The sequence below is a fragment of the Lepus europaeus genome, chromosome 7 (genome assembly GCF_033115175.1).
Source record: "Lepus europaeus isolate LE1 chromosome 7, mLepTim1.pri, whole genome shotgun sequence".
NCBI classification, from domain to species: Eukaryota; Metazoa; Chordata; class Mammalia; order Lagomorpha; family Leporidae; genus Lepus; species Lepus europaeus.
Window position 1 is genome coordinate 97,561,218 of NC_084833.1, and position 23,293 is coordinate 97,584,510.

The 23,293-nt window shown below is 42.1% G+C and overlaps 1 protein-coding gene across 1 annotated transcript; it reads right to left on the reverse strand.

Moving 5' to 3' along the window:
* Nucleotides 1–19,354: 19,354 nt before the first annotated feature.
* LOC133763898 (modulator of macroautophagy TMEM150B-like) lies at nucleotides 19,355–19,783 on the reverse strand. The gene has a single exon (XM_062197600.1). The coding sequence runs from the start codon at nucleotides 19,781–19,783 to the stop codon at nucleotides 19,355–19,357; it is 429 nt and encodes a 142-aa protein (XP_062053584.1).
* Between the last annotated feature and the right edge of the window lie 3,510 nt (nucleotides 19,784–23,293).

Sequence of the window (23,293 nt, forward strand, 5' to 3'; positions counted from 1 at the left end):
AGCAGACTCATAGAATGGCAGATGTCCTAAATAGCACTCTGGCCTCAGAATCAGCCCTTAAGGCATTTGGATCTGATTGAAGAGCCTATGAGAGTATTTTAGGCATGGAAAGCCAAGACATTCTGGAAAAAAAAAAGAAGACGACCTAAATGAGGATCTCAGCGAGTGTGATCCCAGTGGAAAGAACAGGGCCATCAAAGAAGGAGGTACCTTTCTCTGAAGGGAGGAGAGAATTTCCACTTTGACTATGACCCTGTCAGAATAAGATCGAAGTCGGCGAACCCTAAAGGCTTCCATAGCCTCGGCAATTCATGACTAGAGCCTAGGGAGATTACTGACGCCATAAACAAGAGTGTTAAATTGTTAAATCAACATCAAGAGTCACTGTGTACTTACGTCCCATGTGGGATCTGTCCTTAATAGGTTGTCAAAGGTGAAGTAATGATATAGCTAGTACTGAAACAGTATTTTTACATTTTGTGTTTCTGTGTGGGTGCAAACTGATGAAATCTTTACTTAGTATATACTGAATCAATCTTCTGTATATAAAGATAATTGAAAATGAAAAATAAAAAAACTTGGTGTTAAATTGGAAATTACATAGAAAATTAATCAATTTAAAAAAAAAATCATGTAGGATCTCTGTCCTTATTGTGCTGTACACTGTTATTTAATGCTATAACTAGTACTCCAACAGTATTTTTTCACTTTGTGTTGCTATGTGAGGGCAAACTGTTGAAATCTTCATATATACTAAACTGATTTTCTGTATATAAAGAGAATTGAAAACGAATCTTGATGTGAATGGAAGGGGAGAGGGGGCGGGAAAGGGGAGGGTTGCGGGTGGGAGGGAAGTTATGGGTGGGGGAAGCATTGTAATCCATAAGCTGTACTTTTGAAATTTATATTCATTAAATAAAAGATAAAAAAATATTTTAGGTTCTAATAAAAGATTGGGGTCCTTTATTAAGGGTTCCTCTTTTGACTTCCAGCATTGTCAGGACATAGGCATGTTTTCATAACAAAAATGTGGATGCAGAAAAAGATAGGTCTCTGTCAGCCTTCTTGCTTTTTACGCCTCCCATTCCTGTCATTCATTGGAGTTTCTCAGAAAGTTCTCAGAGGGACCAAAACCAGGCTAATTGAACACTTAGCAAACCACTCGTTTTTCCATGACAAATTCTTAAAGTTAGAAAATTACTTTGCTTTGGTAAACTGAGCAGTTCCTGGGCTGAGCACAGATTGTGAGGACTAAACTGGACCTTAGATTAGGGCAGATATTCAGAAAATTTAAAGTGCCTTTTATGTAATTAAAATATTTTTAAGATTAAGGGGAAATTAAAAAGTTTAATTTTCTTTCAAATGCATTTTCTTTGTTCATCTCTTTCAAGTTATTTGCCATAAGGTGAGAATGTGAGTTTTCTAATCAGCAGATTGTTAAGCAACTAAAATAGTTTCTAAAATCATTGTGTTAGGTGATAGTGGTATAAAGGAGTAGGATATTATATCTAGCCTCAGCTCATAATCCCATGAGAAAAACTGGCAGTGAGAAATTTCAGTGTAATGCTAAGTACTAGGATGCAACTATTTATATGATTTTGGGCACCAAGAGAAGACAGTGATGACCTCTGGGGGATGAGAAGTAGTTGGCCCAAAAGCTAGCAGACTTATAGTAATTAATATTTTCAGAGATTAGACTATGTATGGCCTAGTTGGAGTTAAAAATTCCTTTAAGTGTATCTCCTAGAGTCAATATAGACAAGAAAACAATTTCCTAGATGGCAAATAGTGTTTAAAAATTATTTAGAAAGCCAAACTGCTCCTATGAGGACAAAAAAGAATCATAAATAAAATCAGAAAATCCCAGGGCAATTAAGATGTTGGCTTTGTTGAGATAATGTAATTTTGATACATTTATAAGATGTGAAAAATGGATGAACCTAGCCAGTGCTGGCCTGAGCACCTCTTTTATCTGTTTCCTTTGAGACAATCTGTAATATGTCTTTAAATTTGGAATCTCAGAGAATAGGTATTTTCTACCTAAGCTACTTCAAATGGTACTTTATCAGTGTGTTTTAGTGATAAGATCAAGAAACAACATGAAAAACAATCTATGTCTAAGTGTGACTGAGGACAAATTATTGTTGATAAGCTAACTACCTTTCTTTATTTTGGCTTACTGTGATACTTCCATTCTACACTCACTGTGGTGCTCGTGTGGGTTGTATTATAGTAAATTAAATTCATCAAACATTTACTGAGGGCCTATTGTGCACCAAGGTATAAAGTCTGTGGGATAAAAAATGAATCTGAAAAAGTGACTGTAAGAATAAAATGTCTTGATTTCATTCAAAGTTTCAGTTAGCACACAATCAAGGGATCTGAACAATTCACATACACAAAACAGTAGAGAAAAATACAGGTTTCTGACTACCATATGCAGTTAGTTGGAAAAATTATTATCTTAACAGCTAGCACAAGAATTTCTCTTAAGGAAGAAATTGTCTGTTTAGGAAAATACCTTGATAAATGCTTGAATAAAAACTGAGACCCTGAAATGATGGCTTATTAGGGGGTACAACAAAAAAGGCATAAAAACTGTATCATTAGATACAAAGCAAACATTATGGGAATAAGGAAGCCAAGCAGAGTGGAGCAAGGTTATAGAGAGTCCTAGGATGTTTCAGAATGGTGATATCAAATCCCAATTTTTAAGTTTTTGTGTTGTGGTAAAGTAAATTCACCTTATATCTCTGCCTCAAATCTTTTGTACACTCTTTTAACACACACCATGTGTGTGTATGTGTGTGTGTGTGTGTGTGTGTGTGAGAGAGAGAGAGAGAGAGAGAGAGAGAGAGAGAGAGAGAATGAGAATGTGAGTCATGGAAAGGGACTCAATCCATGTTTGTTTTGGCACTTAGAATGGAAAAAGGACAGGAACATTAGGTGAGTCAATCTCTAAAGTGAATGACTTCTTCAAAAGTGTGGTAGAGGTGGCCAAGAGAATGCCTAATACCTCTACCTAGAAACTTGGATATGTTTAGGAAACCCTTGCTTATTATGAGTCAGTCTTACCTAGATCCCTAGTGTTCCTTATCACCCGTCAGCCCTTGATACATTGCTGGAGAGAATTTTATTTCATATGTCCCTTTATTGTTTATTTTCTCTCTCTTCTGTCTTCCTTCCCTCCCTTGAATTTAAGCCTCTCAGTAGATCACCTGTCAGGTTGACAATACCTGGCACAGTGCCTTACATAACAGTAGGCACTGACTAAATATTTTTTTCTTTTTTTCTTTTTTTTGACAGGCAGAGTGGACAGTGAGAGAGAGAGACAGAGAGAAAGGTCTTCCTTTGCCGTTGGTTCACCCCTCAATGGCCACTGTGGCTGGCGCACTGCGGCCGGTGCACCGCGCTGATCCGAAGCCAGGAGCCAGGTGCTTATCCTGGTCTCCATGGGGTGCAGAGCCCAAGCACTTGGGTCATCCTCCACTGCACTCCAGGGCCACAGCAGAGAGCTGACCTGGAGGAGGGGCAACCGGGACAGGATCTGGCGCCCCGACCGGGACTAGAACCCGGTGTGCCCGCGCTGCAGGCAGAGGATTAGCCTATTGAGCCATGGCGCTGTCCTAAATATTTTTTGAATGAAAGGATCTTCAAGCTACCTGGATGACAACAGCTCATACTGTTGTTGCTCTTTGAAATTTTACTCTACTTGTGGCCAGTCCCACATAATTTTCTCTTCAGTTATACCACATTTGTCCTTAAGTGTATTAGTTGTTGACTATGTGTTTTTTAAAAAGATTTATTTATTTATTTGAAAGAGTTTTATATATAGAGAGAGACAGAAAAAAAGGTATTCCCTCCCCTGGTTCTCTCCCCAGGTGGCCACAAAGACTGGAGCTGAGCCAGGCTGAAGCTAGGTGCCAGGAGCCTCATTCGGGTTTCTGATGTGAATGGCAGGGGATCAAGTACTTGAGCTGTCCTGTGCTTCTTTCCTAGGCACATTAGCAGGGAGCTGGATCAGAAGTGAAGCATCAGGGACTCAATTTGTCACCAGTATGGGATGCTGGCTTGCTATGCCACAACGTCAGCCCCAGTGACTATTTTTGACACTCAATATTTTAAGGTAAAAATCAGGTACATTTATTTATTTATTTATTTATTTATTTATTTATTTTTGACAGGCAGAGTGGACAGTGAGAGAGAGACAGAGAGAAAGGTCTTCCCTTTGCCGTTGGTTCACCCTCCAATGGCCGCCGCGGCAGCGCGCTGCGGCCGGCGCACTGCGCTGTTCCAATGGCAGGAGCCAGGCGCCTCTCCTGGTCTCCCATGGGATGCAGAGCCCAAGGACTTGGGCCATCCTCCACTGCACTCCCTGGCCACAGCAGAGAGCTGGCCTGGAAGAGGGGCAACTGGGACAGGATCGGCGCCCTGACCGGGACTAGAACCCGGTGTGCCGGCGCCGCAAGGTGGAGGATTAGCCTGTTGAGCCACGGCGCCGGCCGGTACTTTTATTTATTAGAAGATGTTTTTTCTACCCCTTTCTGCCTCTTAACTCTTACTATTTCTCCACATCAGTGTGTGAATTTCTGTTTCTACGAAAACAGCAACTGAGTTGGAAATGGTAATGTATTTCAGGAGATAGTGATGTTATCCTGAACAGAATCAGCAGGTGGAATGCAGTAAGTGTGTCAATAGAGAGCTATCTATACTGCCTTTGCATCTTCTTTGTTAAATATTGATTGATAAGGCTCTTGTGGAGACAGCAAAGGTCCCTGCACAATCATCAGATCCACATAGGAATGGAGTAGTCCATATTTTGCCATTTTGACTTGGGAGTGAAGGCTGATATTTGAAAAGTCCCATGGACATCCCCACTCTGCCCTCAGTGTTAACATTGTCCTGTTGCAAGATTCCTAGTTTTGTATGAAGTTTGTTTCCCCAGTTTATGACTTTAATAAACTGTTCATTGAGCCTATACTTACATTGTATTTCATCAGCATTACATGATAGATGAGGATATTTCAAAAAGTTTATAGAAAAATGGAATTAAGATGTTTATTTTGGTGAAAAAAATTTGAAATCCATGAATAGTTTTTTCATAGTATACGTTTCCATGAAAACCTCTTATATGTATGGATTTCAAAAAACTTTTTGCCACAAAGTAAGCTTACCTTTCAATTTCATTTTCCATGATTTTGAAGTACCCTTGTTATTATTCAGCTTTTTGTTACTACAACAAAATATGCAAGACAATTAACTTTATAAAGAGAAAATATTTCTTTAGCTCACAGGTTTTGGAGTTTCTAGTCCAAGATTGACTAGCCCCATTGGCTTGGCCTGAAGACAGACAGTGGATAGCAATGATGGAGATTACATGTTGAGGAAGTATCATATGGTGAGCCAGGAAGCAGAGTGAGAAAGTTGGTCGGCTCAAATTCAGTCTTTTTATAGTAACCTTCTTTTGAGGCTATCTTTTGAGGGAGCATCCCCAGTTACCCAAGGAGGTCTGCCTATGTCCTGTACCCTAATGTTTCCAGCACATCCCAGCACCTCCACCCTGGTGACCAAGTGTTTACCACATGGACTTTTTTTTTTTTTTTTTTTTGGCAGGCAGAGTGGACAGTGAGAGAGAGAGAGAGACAGAGAGAAAGGTCTTCCTTTACTGTTGGTTCACCCTCCAATGGCCGCTGCGGCTGGTGCACCGCGCTGATCCGAAGCCAGGAGCCAGGTGCTTCTCCTGGTCTCCCATGTGGGTGCAGGGCCCAAGCACTTGGGCCATCCTCCACTGCACTCCCGGGCCACAGCAGAGAGCTGGATTGGAAAAGGGGCAACCAGGACAGAATCTGGCGCCCCGACCAGGAGTAGAACCCGGGGTCCCAGCACCGCAGGTGGAGGATTAGCCTATTGAGCCGCGGCGCCGGCCCACATGGACTTTTATAGCCATAGTACTTGCTATTTCAGATCTCCCTTGGGGATAGGGTTACCAGATAAAATTCAGGATGCAGGGTTAAGTTTGAATTTCAGGCATACAGTGAATAACTTTTTAGTATGAGTATGCCCCAGGCAATATTTGAGACATATTTACACTGAATTATTCACTATGAATCTAAAGCTCAAAGTTAACTGGCGCTCTATATTTTTATTTCCTGATCCTTATTACCCTGCTTGGGGGGAATGGTTGTTTGGGACTGACATTTTGAAATTTATGCTTTAGGCATTTGTAGGATATACAACAATATAAACCTGTCTCATGCTGGGAAGAGGTCATGAAACCACTGCACTCTCTCACCTTGGCAAATCTTGAAGTTCTTTTCCAGCATTTTTCTTTTCAAAACACGTGCCAAAGTAATTTCCTAGATTGGGGTAATGAATTCCAGATCTTTTAATACCATGTACTGTAATTAGTTGGATAATAATCTGTAATTATTCAGGGAAAGTAAGCCCATGTATAAATTATTAGAGTTATAAACTATGCTCTTTCACTGAAGGAACTTTTGGCCTTTTCTAATTAGTGGTGGCATTCAGAATCCTCCAATGAGTGTTTGGCTCTTTCTGCTGGGCCATCAGTCTCCTCTGCTATCCTCTTCAACCTTGCTCATTTTCTTTGGAGAGGCCCAGCAGGTGATGCTGGATCTGCCATGACTTGGCACAGAGCCAAGAGCAAGTATATGGAAAGCCAAGCAAATTTTATGAAGCAGAAGGCCAGGAAGGCACTTCTATAATAGTTAGGGATATGGGAACCCACAGATACATGGCTTGGACGTTGAACCAGTCAGATGGAAAGTGAAAGATACTATGTGAAGGTCTTTTGGCACAAATCACCTTCCACAGGTGACTCTAAATGGATTTGCTTTCTACATGGAGCACCTCCATTTAGGTACAGCAATTGTCAGAACTGTGACATTAAAAAAGTTTATAATTAGAGTTCACAGTATTTTCTTCTCCCTGATAACCTTTCATTTCTATAATGAAGCCTCCTGTCTGTTTAATTGCCAACATCTTACTTGTCTCTAAAGATTTGGTATTTTAAAAGTGGAAGTCTGGAAAAGAATTTTTTGCCCCTTTATCCAAGAAGCAAGCTTCTAATATTGAAATTTCAAGCACAGTAGACTAAGTGAGATATTATGGGAAGTGGGAACTTTCTGTTGTTCCTTGATTCATGTCACATGTAAAACTGTTATAAGGCAAATTATGTATTGCTCTTGACGTTAACTATCTCAGAAGAAATGCAGGCTTATTGTAGTTACCAGTTATCCCAGCACTTATGGCCCTGAGTGCCATGACATCCCTGTATCTGAGAATCTTAGAAATCTCCATCACACCAGGGATATGGAAGACTTTGATGATGGTGATATCTTCTAAATGGAGCTTTGAATGGAAGACACATAAGTGCATCCTCCAGGTAATTTCATCTATACCTGGAGAATAGAGCATTAATAATAATAATAAAAATCCTCCTTCTACATACCAGCCTCATTCTTTTTTTAATAGAAAGCTTTTATTTAGCCGGCGCTGCGGCGCAATAGGCTAATCCTCCACCTGGCGGCGCCGGCACACCAGGTTCTAGTCCTAGTTGGGGCACCGATCCTGTCCCGGTTGCCCCTCTTCCAGGCCAGCTCTCTGCTGTGGCCAGGGAGTGCAGTGGAGGATGGCCCAAGTTCTTGGGCCCTGCACCCCATGGGAGACCAGGATAAGCCCCTGGCTCCTAACATCGGATCAGCGCGGTACGCTGGCCGCAGCACGCCTACTGTGGCGGCCACTGGAGGGTGAACCAACGGCAAAAGGAGGACCTTTCTCTCTGTCTCTCTCTCACTGTTCACTCTGCCTGTCAAAAATTAAAAAAAAAAGAAAGCTTTTATTTAATAAATATAAATTTCTTAAGTACAAGTTTTGGATTATAGTGGTTCTTCTCCCCATGCCTGACCTCCCACCCCCAAATCATCCCATCTCCTACTCCCTCTTCCATCCCATTCTTCATTAAGATTTATTTTTAATTATATACAGAAGGCCAACTTTATACTAAGTAAATATTTCAACAGTTTGCACCCACATAGACACACAAAGTATAAAGTATTGTTTGAAGACTAGTTTTACCGTTAATTTGCATAGTACAACACATTAAGGACAGAGGTCCTACATGGGGAGCAAGTGCACAGTGACTCCTGTTGTTGATTTAACAATTGACACTCTTATTTATGACATCAGTGATCACCCAAGGATCCTGTCATGAGCTGCCAAGGCTATGGAAGCCTCTTGAGTTCACAAACTTTGGCTTTGTTTAGACAAGGTCATAGTCGCAGTGGAAGTTCTCTCCTCCCTTCAGAGAAAGGTACCTCCTTCTTTGATGGTCCCTTCTTTCCACTGGGATGTCACTATGTCACTCACAGAGATCTTTCCTATAGGTTATTTTTTGCCACAATGTCTTGACCAGCCTCATTTTTTAAAATTTATTTATTTGACAGGTAGAGTTACAGACAGTGAGAGAGAGAGAGAGAGAGAAAAGTCTTCCTTCCATTGGTTCATCCCCCAAATGGGCGCTGCAGCCAGCACTGCGCCGATCCGAAGCCAGGAGCCAGGTGCTTCTCCTGGTCTCCCACGCGGGTGCAGGGGCCCAAGCACTTGGGCCATCCTCCACTGCCCTCCCGGGCCACAGAGAAAGCTGGACTGGAAGAGGAGCAGCTGGGACTAGAACCCGGTGCCCATATGGGATGCTGGCACCGCAGGCAGAGGATTAGCCAAGTGAGCCATGGCACTGGGCCCGACCAGCCTCATTCTTGATGCGTCATTAGTTGGGTGGAAATACAAACCCATTTTCATGGCCACACTTCTGATGTTTGAAAACCTTTCTTGCTGGTAACCTGATTTATTTAAGTCTTGGGTTTATGTAAACTGACTAGTGATATTGTGCATACATATAATTTATTTACTGTATACAAGGATAAGCAGGGGAACAAATTTTTACACTTTTAAGATTCTATCAAATTCTGGTACTTAGAACTCAAAACCTGATTCACCATTTAAAAACTCTAACAGGAATACTGAAATCAGATGAATTCTCACTGACTCATGTCAACAAATAGTTATTGACTTCTTGCTACCCCCTACACATTAATTAGGATTTAAGGGAAATATAAAACATACTCAATTTCTACAACGTGTTTATAATATACTTGACAAATACAGTCTATATACTGACAGTCTATATACTGAGACCAAGTAAGTGACATAAGAGTGATCTGCATGGTGACATCAGATCATAGGAGAGAAGTCAGGTTGAGATGGTGTGGGCAGAGGAGGCCTCCTGGTAAAGGTAGAATGGGGCTTGCAGCTGAGTACATTGAGAATATCAAGGTGATACTAAGGTAGTATGCTTGTTGCACTCTGAGAAATAAGTGAGGTTCAAAGTGTCCTTAGTTAGTTGGAGAAAAGGTCAGAAACAGACAATGTGGAGACCAAGAAGGCAATTCCAGTTCTGCTACATAGGGCAGACAGGAGGTGTGGGTTCACTTTTTTTTTTTCAACAAACCTTTTTATTGAGATTTGCTGTGGTTTTAATGTGTCTCCTAAATTTTTTGGGTTAGAAACTGCATCCCCAAATTCTTAGGTTGGTGGTATTTGAGGGAAGTGATTGGATCACAGGAGCTTTATATCTATGAAAGTGAGTGGGATATTGATGACTGGCTATGTTATAATAGTGAACTCTTTCTGGCAACCTTGTCTGGCCACCTGTACCCTCTGCAGTGTTATGATGCATTAAGAAGTCCTCACTGGATGCCAGCCACATGCTGCTGCTACACTCTTGGGCTTCCCACCCTTCAGAACTGAGAGCCAAATAAACCTCTGTTTTAAGTAAATTACCCAGTCTCCGATATTCAGTTATAGCTAGAAAAATGTGTAGAGGATACAAATAGTAGAAACATACATCCTGATGGGGGCAGAATCACATGCATTTTGAGGGGGGGGGGGTTCTGTACATACCTAAGTGTATTTTTTAAATAATGAGTAAACTTGAGCTACCTAGAGATGAAAAAGAATATGTGGAGGGTAGTTAGCACTTTCAGGTGGAGAAATAACAATGGATTAGAGTGAACCAGATGACAGTAAATCTGAGACTGTGTTGTTACTGTTTAAAAAAAAAAAGTCTAATAGTGGCCATGTATAAAGTGAAGTTTCACTTGGTAAGCAAGTGGTCACATTGTATGGAGGCAAGTAACTTTCATCATCCTCCGGCTCCAGAAATTTGAATCATCCATGTATTAAGACCACACATAACAAAACAAAAGATCCAGGATCTATTTTTGTCTATCCTGGCTTCTTTCAGTTTCTCTCCACTTCCAGCTCCTTCGCCATTCATGTCTTCTCTAAGAAATACATTAAAAAATAGAGACCTTTGAGGTTTCCACCATTGAGATGCCTGTCCCATTCAGAATCTCTATACTTCATTCTGTTGCAATTTCAAGCTGTCACTTTTCCTTCCTGAATCTGGGCAGCACAATACCCTTGAAATGAGTGCCTTCCTGACTTCCAGCCAGAAAGCTGGTCTATTGTAACAGTCACTGCCATATTTATGCATAAGAGTTGAAGCTGGAACCCATTGTCTATGCAGACAGGGGAACTCGCAGAACAATTACTGTTGGAAGTGATTGTTCACAATTTGGTAGCAAACAGTCTTGCTGACTTTTGTTCACTGCAAGATAATTTAGCTCCAAAGTACAAGGAATAATAACTGAGTCCTTTCTGAGGACCCTTATAAGTGAAAATCGCGGCCCCAGCAGCTGCGCTGACTATGTGAGTTCAGAAAATGCCTCTGGGAGCAGTTTTTAACCTCTGAGCAGCTGTTACATAACTCTTGTAACTGTGCTATTTTCCCTTTTGCTCTACAGGCACATGGAACTCGCATTCCTTCACCTGCACAGTTAAGGTTTGAGAGGGATGCTGTCAGAAACCCGGCCCACTTCCCTCCTACTGTATAGCTAATGCACTTTAGGATGTAGGGATGTGTCTTTGAGCTAATTCATAATAAAGGACGAAAGTTAGTCACTGCCAGGCTGAAAAAAGCAGCTCTCTAAAACACATATTTTCCTCTCTGTGATAAATATGCCATTTGTCATGGATTATACTTTAAACTTTTAAACAATAAGAAATTTTGACATTTCAAATATGTTTATCACCTTTCCCCAGAAAGTTTATGCTGATAGGGAATTAAATGAGATATGCTCTAATGCCAGCTTGTCATGAATGACCTTTTTGACCTTAGGCAAACCTCTGATGTTTGGTTGGGGGTCAGTTTCCTAATCTCTGTGCAGCTATTAGCTGAGACTCAACATAGAGGGGTTGGGGATCCCAAATCCAATTTTCAGAGTCTGTTTTTGTGAAATGATATCTGTGAGGATCTTTCCCATGTTTTCAGGCAGGAGAAAAATGAGGGACATTTCTGTGAAGATACAAACTGGCACAAGAAAACACTCTGATAGAGAAGAAGCAGAAAAATTGGATTGCTTTTCAGCGCTTTGTATTAGAAGTGACTGGAAGTGGAGAGAAACTGAAATAAGACAGGATAGAAAAAGGAAGATCCTGGATTTCTTGTTTTATTTTGTGTGGTCTTAATACATAAATGATTCAAATTCAAGTCTGTAGACTTGAGGACCAGGGAGGCTGCTTGTGTAAGTCCTGGAGTCCAAAAGCTGGAGAGCACAGCAAGTCTGTGGTCAGAAGAAAAGAATATATCCCAGCTCCAGGAAGGATGAAGGGGGCAGGGGGAGAGAGAGACAGAGAGAGAAACAGACAGCAGACAGACAGAGCTATCCCAGTTCCCAGCTAGAGGAGAGAGCCAGAGAAAAACTAAATTGCTTTTCCTCTGTTTTTGTTCTTCCAGGACCCCAGGGCATGAGATGGTGCTTGTCCATATGGAGGCAGATTATCCCAACTTAGTCCATGCAGACTCATATAGCAATCTTCTCTGGAAACATCCATTTAGACACATCCCCAAACAAGGCTTGGTCAGGTCTCTAAACATTCCTTAATCAAGTCAAGTTGGCACTTACAACTAACAATCACACTCTGTAGCAAGGGAAATTAGAGGCAGAAGTGGAAAGAAATATTTCTGGTGAGTCTGGATGAGTCTGTAAGCATGGGAAAAATCTCCTCAGGGCTCAGCTGATGCAGGAGTGCAGAAGGCCAGTTTCTTTCATCAACCAATTCAGATGTGAAAATAGTTCAAATTAAAACCTCACGTAGGTTTAGTGAGGCTGACTAGATTTTAAGGCCTTTATTTACCAGGATAGATGGTACTAGGCGGAAGTCTTGAGTTCCATGTCTTGAGCACTGGTTGTCAAAAAAATACAAATCTTTTTTAGAAGAAAAAGTCAGACAATATCAGTCTTGGCTAGACTCCTTGCAGCCAACTGTCATCCCTGTAAGTCCCAAGACCTTGGTATGCCATCAGAGAAATAAATTCTCATGTTGGAGAAAATTTGACCAACCTTTTTTTTTTCTTTTAGAAAGAACAAAGTAAAAAATCTGAGTTTTCTTTCAGGCTTAAAAAGAAGACAACCATTAAGCTTAGGCTGAAACATGCCCCAAGAGGCATTCTCTGTGAGGAATAAGAGAAGGATGTAATATTGTTAGATGGTTTGGCTTTTCACTGAAATCTGTCCATGTGCCCTGGCAGACAATGCCTGTATTTCTATGATGGAGAGCTTGGGTAGACCTCAGAGTTACTGAGAACTATGGCTAGCTGTAGGGCTGCAGGATAAGTTTCTTAGGTTTGATCAAGTATAGAGTGAACCCTATCTACCTATATGTGCTGTTGTTCTTGAAGATTATGTAGTACATTGGTTTTCAAAATATGTTCTACAGAACCCTAAGTTTTCCCCAGTGCCTACCTGTAGGCCCGCCATGGAGTCAGAGAATGGCCAAAGGTAGTGGTGGATGGAACAGAGTCCAAAGGGATAGGACTTCTAGTGTTCTACCCATACATCAATCAGGGTGGTTTTGCTTTGTGACTTTGATTAAACAAGTTACTCCATGCCTAAAACATGACCATTGTGATAGATCCTGTGAATACAAGGAAGTAGGTAGTTCACAAGAGTTTCAAAATTCTTTGCGAGGAAAGACTTCACGCAGGATCATGCAACAACTTGTTTCTCTGAGCTTCATGGACATAATGCAAGGAAAAGGACATGATGAAGATCCCTCAACTATTGGGAATAGTCACTAAGACCTTAGCCAAGGCTGAGTAGACAGATTGGTGAATTAACATTTCAGAGCATTGTCTGAGTCAACTGCAAAGGCCACAAGGACTGGAGGGAACACCCTTGAAGTATGTTTTTTTTTTTTGACAGGCAGAGATAGACAGTGAGAGAGAGAGACAGAGAGAAAGGTCTTCCTTCCGTTGGTTCACCCCCCAAAAGGCTGCTACGACTAGCACGCTGCGCTGATCCGAAGCCAGGAGCCAGGTGTTTCCTCCTTGTCTCCCATGCCGGTGCAGGCGCCCAAGCACTTGGGCCAGCCTCCACTGCCTTCCCAGGACACAGCAAAGACCTGGACTGGAAGAAGAGCAACCGGGACAGAACTGGCACCCCAACAGGGACTAGAACCCGGAGTATTGGTGCCACAAGCGGAGGATTAGCCTAGTGAGCTGTGGTGCCGGCCGAAGTATGTTTTTAAAATAAGAGACATGGGTTGTTGTGATACAGAAAATTTACCATTTTGATACTGCTGGTCAGAGGATGACCAGAGGAAGATTGTATGTTTAAGGAATTTATGATTAGTTAGTCAGCAGCTAAATCTATTTGTGGCAGGGAAATTATATACTTATATATACTCCTCCTTACTACTCTTCCTTTCCCCAATTCCTCCAAGAAAAAGTATAGGTAATAGGGAATATTCCTTAGTTGTTTCTGTATTCAGAATACTTCTTGATGAAGGGGTACAAAAGGCAATTATATCCTCAGAGTTTTTAAGCCAGAAACCTTGTCATTCTCCTTGACTCTCTGGTCTCATATGGTATTCATTAGTTACTTTTATTGGCTCCTTCCCCAATGTGGATTCCGAAATCCCCTACCTCCCTAATGCTCTGGTCCATCTCATTTCCTATTCCTGCAGTAGCTACCTAGCTGATATCTTTTCACAGTCTCTTCTCAGTAGGGAAGCCAAAGTAATTCTACTAAAATAGAAGGAAATCAGAACTTTTGTTTCCTTCGTTAAAACTTAACATACCCCATTTCACTCACAGAAGCCAAAACTTTATAATAATTGGTAGGATCCCTTTACTTGATTTAGTTTCCTATTATTCCTCTGGAGTCATCCTTTCGTATTCTCTGCATCTCTGTGATCCAGCTACCCTGGCTTCCTCAATGTCCCTTGAACTTCGTGGACTCACTACTATCTTAAGGCCATTTCTTGTGCTTGAAATGCTCTTACAGCAGATGTTCACAGGATTAATTTCTTCATTTTTTTTCAGCATTTGTACAGATGATACCTTCTCAAGGGGTATTTCCTAACTATTAAGAATTGTACTTACCACCCTATCACACAAACTCATTTTTTTACTTGTTACTACTTTTTCTTTATTTTTTTCCCCAAAGCATTGGCCACTTTCTTGCATTTTATACAATTTTCTTATTTATTCAGTTATTTTGTGTGTCTTTCCCTGACAATTTAAATTCTAACAATGCAAAATCTTCATCTATTTTCTTTACTATTATATCCAGAATTCTGAATTATACCTAGCACATACCTAGCATATTAAGCGTTCAATAAGTGCTTGTTAAATGAATGTATGAATAGAGAAGTTGGCATCAATAGGTTCTAGAGTCTTTAACATGTTGCAATTCTCTGGTAAAAGTATTCTTTTCTCACCAACCTTCTCATTCTTTCCCATGGAGTTAGATAACTAATTGCATCTCTTTGGCTCAATAAAGCCTCTTTCAGTAAATATTCAGCACTTAGTATATGCCTGGAGAAGGCTGTGAATGTCCTCAGCGATCTTATTTTAATGATTATCCTACAAGACCAGGAAAGTGAAAGGGAAGGAAGGTGAAGAGGACTAACTCCATCAAGAAAAAGAAAAAAGCTATTGTCAGTACATGGGGTGTATCCTTAGGAGCTGCCAAGGATGTACAGCTAATTTGAATTTTCTTCTCTGTGTGGGCTATTATGTCCAACTGTAAATTGCTACACTGGTATTTGGGCATCCAATTCAATTTTACTTGTCCTTTAGTGAATTAGAACTAGTTTCTCTTGATCTGAACAGAACAGGGAACGTGGTGACTAAATGCGGTTCAGGGCTTTTTGAAGTCCCATTGTTCTGCTGATTCCATATTAGTGCATCTTCCATCTCTTCATTTACTGGATTAAGCAAGAACGTACTTGTTTTTGGGAGAATGGTGTTTTATATCAATATTAACTGGAATTATTTGTAGGGTTCCTGGTGCATAAAAATATGAGTTGTTTAAAAGTCTTATAGTTATGAAGATCCTTTGTGAACCCAAATTTTATAATTTTTTTTCTTTTTAACTTTTATTTAATAAATATAAATTTCCAAAGTACAGTTTATGGATTGCAATGGCTTTTTCCCCACTATAACTTCACTCCCACCCACATCCCTCCCATCTCCCACTCCCTCTCCCATTCCATTCACATCAAGATTCATTTTTAATTATCTTTATATACAGAAGATCAATTTAGTATAACATTTCAACAGTTTGTACCCACACAGAACATGAAGTGTAAAATACTCTTTGAGTACTAGTCATAACGTTAATTCACATTGAACAACACATTAAGGACAGAGAACCTACATGAGGAGTAAGTGCACAGTGACTCCTGTTGTTGACTTAGCAAATTGACACTCTTGTTTATGGCGTCAGTAATCACCCTAAGCTCTAGCCATGAGTTGCCAAGGCTATGGAAGCCTCTTGAATTCGCCAACTAAGATCTTATTTAGACAAGGTCATAGTCACAGTGGAAGTTCTCTCCTCCCTTCAGAGAAAGGTACCTCCTTCTTTGATGACCTGTTCTTTCCACTGGGATCTCACTCGTGGAGATCTTTAATTTAGTTTTTTTTTTTTTTCCTGCCAGAGTGTCTTGGCTTTCCATGCCTAAAATACTCTCATGGGCTCTTCAGCCAGATCCGAATGCCTTAAGGGCTGATTCTGAGGCCAGAGTGCTGTTTAGGACATCTGCCATTCTATGAGTCCACTGTGTATCCCGCTTCATGTTGGATCCTTCTCTCCTTCTTAATTCTATCAGTTAGTATTAGCAGACACTTGTCTTGTTTGTGTGATCCCTTTGACTCTTAGACCTATCAGTGTGATCAGTTGTGAACTGAAGTTGATCACTTGGACTAGTGAGATGGCATTGGTACATGCCACCTTGATGGGATTGAATTGGAATCCCCTGACATATTTCTAACTCTACCATTTGGGGTGAGTCAGATTGAGCATGTCCCAAATTCTATATCTCCTCCCTCTCTTATTCCCACTCCTATATTTAACAGAGATCACTTTTCAGTTAAATTTAAACACCTAAGAATAATTGTGTGTTAATTACAGAGTTCAACCAATAGTATTAAGTAGGACAAAAAAATACTAAAAGGGATAAAGTATTAAGTTGTTCATCAATCGTCAGGACAAGGGCTGATCAAGTCACTGTTTCTCATAGTGTCCATTTCATTTCAACAGGTTTCCTTTTTGGTGCTTGGTCAGTTGTCACCAATCAGGGAGAACATATGATATTTGTCCCTTTGGGACTGGCTTATTAAACTCAGCATGATGTGTTCTAGAATCCCCCATTTTGTTGCAAATGACCGGATTTCATTGTTTTTTACTGCTGTATAGTATTCTATAGAGTACATGTCCCATAATTTCTTTATCCAGTCTACTGTTGATGGGCATTTAGGTTGACCCCTGGTCTTAGCTATTGTGAATTGAGCTGCAATAAACATTAAGGTGCTTCTCTTATCTTTACCTTATTGCCTTCTGGGACTTGTTATACTATCATTTATCTACTTTTAGAAGACATCTTTAAAACTGAAAAATAGAAGGTAGAACCTGAACTATTATTTAGGTGAAGGAAGAACAATTTGAGCTTTGGATTAAATGAATTCATATTTGAAATTATACATCACTCAATAATAACCATTTTGTTATAGTCATCAGAGCAAAGCCGTCGATCACATGTCAGAAATCAAATCACAAGATAGAGTATTTCTAGGTATAGTACATGGTCAGGGGCCCACAATATTCATTACTATTCCTTCACACCTTTCAGTCAGGGGTGTGAGGAGATGGAAGTCCCTCTGCTTCATATTAACCATCCCTCAAGGTTCCAGACGATTTCTTTTCTGTATAGAACACCCCCTCTGCTCATGGATTGGATCATGGGAAGCTGATTCCATCTCTTCCCCTGTTCCTTGAAGATGATGGTCTTCTCCTCTGAACATTGGGTGAGTGACTGTAATGACCTAGTTTGTTGTGATACTGTTGCATTGACTATATTGTATGTTGTTACACTGCATTAGAGTTTGGAGATAGTTTTTTTCTGAGCACAAGGGGTATTTTTCTGGAATCTCTGCTTTGTGATTGGAGAATATTACCATGCTGTGAACAGACTTGCTTAAAGTGCTGCAGATAAAAAAATAAAACTTTCACTAGAAGGTAATAACTCCAAAGTACAACAATGTATTCTGAATCTGTTCTTTTTAAACTTCTGATATTGCATTATTTTGCTTATTAATGTGTATGTGTAAAAATTGCTCAGAGGCACTGAAAATGTAAAGTGTAGGGGAATCTCTTTTGGTGGATATAGGTCAAAGCAATCCTCTTAAACTCATTTGGTTTGATTTAAAAGACCCTTCTGCCTTTTATTATGTTTTAGCAGTTTGGATAAAATACATAAACTGTGAAAATCTTGACACAGTTTCATGAGCCCCTGCATACTGGCAAGGATAATAATGACTTAAAATCCCCAAACTGCTGTATTTATTTCCTGCTCCTTCTTCTAATGTAGTCGTTATCTTTTGGGCCAGCTTCAGGTGAGTGATGGTACAGCTGGCTTATTAGTTGCAGAATTTGCATTGTAGGTTTAGTCTGCTTATTGATGACCTCTAGCTTTGAGCAACCAGCATCTTTCCATCTCACGACAGAGAGATTATGCCCCCCAAAACTCTCAGTATGTGGTACTGGTGCTTCTTCCTTTGCCTTCTATCTTCCTTGCAGACTCTATGGAATAGACAGAAACATAACAAGGGGAACTTGGGAAGAAACGAAAAGCAAGTGAGTTTTCAGAGTGTTAGGCACGACTGACTCCCCAGCTTCCGGGGCTCAGATAGGAGCTGGGATGATGAGAAGGGTGTGTACTCTGAGCCTCCAGGGCTCAGATAGGAGCTGGGATAAGGAGAAGGGTGTGTCCCAGCTGCCACCCCAGGGCGACTGACTCCCAGCCTCCGGGGCTCAGACACCTCTCTCCCTGTAGATGAGAAGAATGGGGCTCAGACCCGGCCTGCCAGCACCCCACCCCGGAGTCTGCAGCCCCCACCCGGCCGCCCTGACCCCGAGCTGAGCAGCTCTCCCCGCCGAGGCCCCCCTAAGGACAAGAAGCTCCTGGCCACCAACGGGACCCCTCTGCCCTGACCCCAGGGGGCCGGGGAAGGAGGGGAGCCCCCTCCACCCCCTTCCCTGCCCCCCAACTGTGAATCTGTAAATAAGGCCCAAGGAGTATGACGGGAGGGGGGGACACACACACCGGCCTTGCCCTGCAGGGATGGGGCTCCAGGGGCCGTGCCCAGTGGGGGGAGGTTCTGGGGGAACAGGGGCGGGGGAGTCGTTTCTATTTTATTTATTGATTAATTTATTATTTATTTATTGATCTCTCTACGGGGTGGGGTGGGGGAGGGACGGGAGCTGGTTGGGGTGGCTTAGCAGATCCGGACAGGGCCCTCTGTCCCTGTCATCCCCAACTCCCCCTGCCCTCCCCGCCCCTCCCCCACAACCTTCTGTACGGATTTGCTCTCCCGGAAGGAATTCTGGTTTCGCGTGACCCTGCCTGCGTCCGTGTCTCTGAATCCGCCGGCAGCAAACATAATAATAAATAGCTCCACCAGGGACAGCTGGCCTTGGCCTCGTGCTCGCCGGACGCCTCTGACCACAGGGGCAGCCAGACGGCAGGGCCGGCGCGCGGTGCCGGCTCTGACCAGTTGTCCCAGGCCGCCGCCCCACGCACGCGCGCACCGGGCCCCAGAGTGCAATGGCCAGCGGCGCGCCCCCTCCAGCCGGCCGGGGGGGAGCCCCAGGGGTCATCTCAGGGCCGCAGCCGCCTTCGTCCGCCACCGGTGAGAACGAGGCCCAGGTCAGAGCGCCTGTGGCAGCGCGTGGGCCTGCAAGGAGGCGGGGGAGGGCGGCGGGAGGCTGGGCCCCGGCTGGAGGCACAGGCGGCAGCGCTCCAGGCCCGAGAAGTCCACGGCGAAGAGGCCGAAAAGCAGGAACAGCAGCATGGCGGCCGCCCACTCGCAGGCGGCAGAGGCCGAGCGCAGCGGCCAGGTGTGGAGGACGATCATGGCCACGATGAGCGAGGTGCAGAGGCTGCAGAGGCCCAGGCGCAGCGGCTGGAGCCAGGGGGCCCCGGGCTGGGGCAGGCCCTTCGTGGAGAAGGACAGGTACAGCTGCAGCCAGAAGTAGAGGCTGCCCCCGATGAAGGCCAGGAAGGCCCCTGCCAGGTGGGTGGGCCGCTCGTTCTTTTCCTGGAAGTTATACACAAAGGTGTATAAATGATTGCACATGATATTTGGGGCTCAACATCTGAAGACAAGGAGTGGTTGCAATTTGGGAACAGTTTCTCACTTTTTGTGACATTAGGCTGTTGGTCCATTCTGCCCATAGGGCATGAGGAGTACTTCTGAGATTTTGGTTGAAAGGTTCCTATTCCTCATCTCTCCTGCCCTCCATCTCTGATTTCTGAAGTTGAAAGTTTTTGGAATGGTCTTGTCCTTTGAGTCCTGCTGGGTAAAGTTGGAGAACTTGTGATGTCAGGAGAAATCTTCTCAGAGGGAAATGAATTTCCTTGGGGCATTTTGCTTTGGGAAGACCTGGTATCTGAAGTGTAGAGCCTTTGTCCAGATATATATCAGTAAGGGAGGAGGAGAGATTATTCTGGGGCTTAGGAAACATGTTGGACAGATATATCAGAGTTTTGGGAAAAAATAAACCTTAGGACCTTATATAGTAGGATATGAAAATTAACATCTGGGGCTACTGTCTCTGCTGTAGGTTTGCCCACTGTCTTTTATGCTAATCTAGACCAGAATGAAATTCCATATCTGTACTTAAAGGCTGCATTTTTTCTTTTTTCATTCATTTGTTAAGTTACTTACCTACTCTGTCCACTCCATTTATCTATCATTCATTCAAGAAATATTGACTCAAGACCTACTGAGCAATTTTGATGTAGAGACCAAAGTCAAACTTCCTCTCCAAATACTGATAGGAGAGAGAGAGGGCAGTGATAGATAGGTGATGATACTGTAGAGCGGGGGCTGCACTATAATGTGTGGGGGTGCAGGAGAGGGGTTTTGTGGATGAGGAAGGGTTAGCCTGGTGGATGAGAAAGAGTAGGGAAGTCAGGGTAGTGGGGCAGCATCCTATGATCCAGTGAAAGATGTTTTTTTCAAAACATTTTTCTCTCCATCTTCAGACTGACTGAAGGAGGCCTGGTATTGCCTGGGATTGAGTTTGTCGTGTGTTTACTGAACTCACCTGACAACCTTGAGTCTGATTCTCAGGAGCGTTAATGTAGGTCACAGCTTGATTGATTTCAGGGGAGACTGAGATGGTTCACTACAGGATAGAGACCTCTCTGGGGATTTGGCTATTCTTTTAAAGAAACCCATCACAAGCTTCATAATGAAATCTTCATGGTTAAAAAGAATCCCTACCATCAGATAAAAGCTTGAATAGTCTTGGGATTTCCTTCTAAGATTTGTATTCAATTGAGAGACTTGAGGTCAGAGGATGACTGTTTGCAACTGTGGCTGAAAGGGAATTGGTAAAGAAATGTCCTAACAAAATGGAGGCAAACAAACCAGCTGGCACTGTTCTCTGAAGTGCAGGCCCAACTTTGATCCTTTTGGACTGCACTGACCATAATTCACCACATAAAATGTCTCATCACTGCTCTTGCTTCCCAAGTATACCACTCTTCGTGCTGCTCAGCCACATCTTTTCATTTCTGGCCTTCTCAAGATGACTGAGGGGGCCAGAGGTATAACTTGCACCACAAACAACAGATAGTCTTTCTGACTAAAGGTAAAAGAAACATTTTCCAAAGTCACACTAAGGTATCTGAGTCTTCTCTTCTCTTCTCTTCTCTTCTCTTCTCTTCTCTTCTCTTCTCTTCTCTTCTCTTCTCTTCTCTTTTCTTTTCTTTTCTTTTCTTTTCTGTAGTGAAGAAATGGAGGCCTGAGCTTAGGCTTTGCCAACTCCCATCAAGTCCAGGATCTCAGCTATTAGAAAGCTAGACTTCCCCTACCTTTGAAGCCTGCATATTGGTGGGGTTTGATGGTAAAACAGCAAGTGACAACAGATGGCACCTGGGTGACTTGTGCTCCCAATTGGATGTGCTCTGAAAATCTAGAGGCTCTGGGTTTTAGACCAAAGAGATGGTGGCTTCCTCAGATATCTGACATATTTATGCACGAAGAAACTGTTCAAATCAGGAAATATTTTAGAAGGTTGTGGACAGGGAGTGATACACTTGCTGGTGGTTCAGAGAAGGGCATTGAATAAGCAGATGAGGAAAGTATGAGCACACATAAAGATGGAACGCGTGACCTTGCTCCCATTTCTCCCAAAGCCATACAACTGAAGCTTATGGTGGGAATGGTAAGGAGGGATGTTAGTGAGAAACATGCTCATGGTATCAGACAGATTTGGATTTCAGCTCTATGTCTCTTACTCATGGGCTGTGTTTCTTAACCTATCGCAACATTTCCTCTTATATAAAATGGAGGTAATTAATTTCAGGATGAATATTAAAAAGCAAGTAATATCAAGATAAAAAGAGATGCACAAAAATGCATAAAATGGTACCTGGCACTCAATAATAGGAAAGAATAGCTAGAAGACAAGCTGTGTGGGGAACATAGAACTTAAAAGCACAGGTGAGTATCTTTATTATCTCCAAGGACAGCAGGAAACTTTGGTGAAATTATGTAATTTATCTATCCCGCTTGGAAGTCAAAAACAAAAATAACAACAGTCCACCTGGGTTATAGGGGAATTCTGATGTTATTGAGTAGCATGAAAAGTGATTGTACATTGTTCATATGCTCTCCTGTGCTCATTCCTTCCTTTTTCTTCTTAGAACTTGTACTTAAAGCCTGGTTGGCACTGCCCTCCTTCTAGACATGGATCTGAAATCCTCTTATTGGCAATGTGTGGGAAATGGAGAAGTAGGAGAGCAAGCTCGTTTGTCTGTGGAATAGGCCCTGGACCTTTATTTACTTTTTAGAGAGATGGAAGGCCAGTTCTCTGGGCAGTATATTCACCCACCAAGGTATATGGGAAGAGAAGTCATAGATCAGAGTGATTTCCACTCATTTGGAAGATACAGCCCGGTATAGACCCTGCAACAATTCCATCACTAGAGGAAAAGGGTAAAGAGAGGGGACTAAAAGTCTTCTATAGTAAGAATGTTAGCCAACTTTTATTAAGTGCCCATAGGCAGTCTTGTCTGGCTGCAAATCTATGCCCTTATTTTTCTGCAAAGAGATACCAAAGGGAAAAAGGCGGGATTGCTCAAATCTGAAAGACAAAACCTGAGCCCTTCTTTATGACAATTATTCTAGGTATTACATAAACTAAAGTCTTCTTTCCTCTGGATTTTAAGCTTGCAAAGGGTCTTTAATCATATCGTACTTAACCTTGAGTGTTCTTTTTCCAGATCTCAGCTTTTTAAACTTTATCCAGCTTGCTAGATAAGTTACTTTCGTTTCATCTTAGAAATCCATACTAAGAAATTTGCATCAGTTACCCTTTTTAAAAAAGATCGAATTATATTGCCAGGTAAGCATTTGCATTCACAAGGTATAGAATCCATTTAATTTACATGTTAATAGAGTTAGGTGGGGTGACACATATTAAGATCTTATTTTGGCACTCTGTTAGAATGCAGTAAGATGTCTAGCTAACACAGGCTAAATTCATCTATGCTGTTAAATGCTTCTAATTTTATGCTCATAATTCTAGAAAACTCCTCCATCTGTGTCCTTTCTGAGAAGACAGGACAAAAAAAC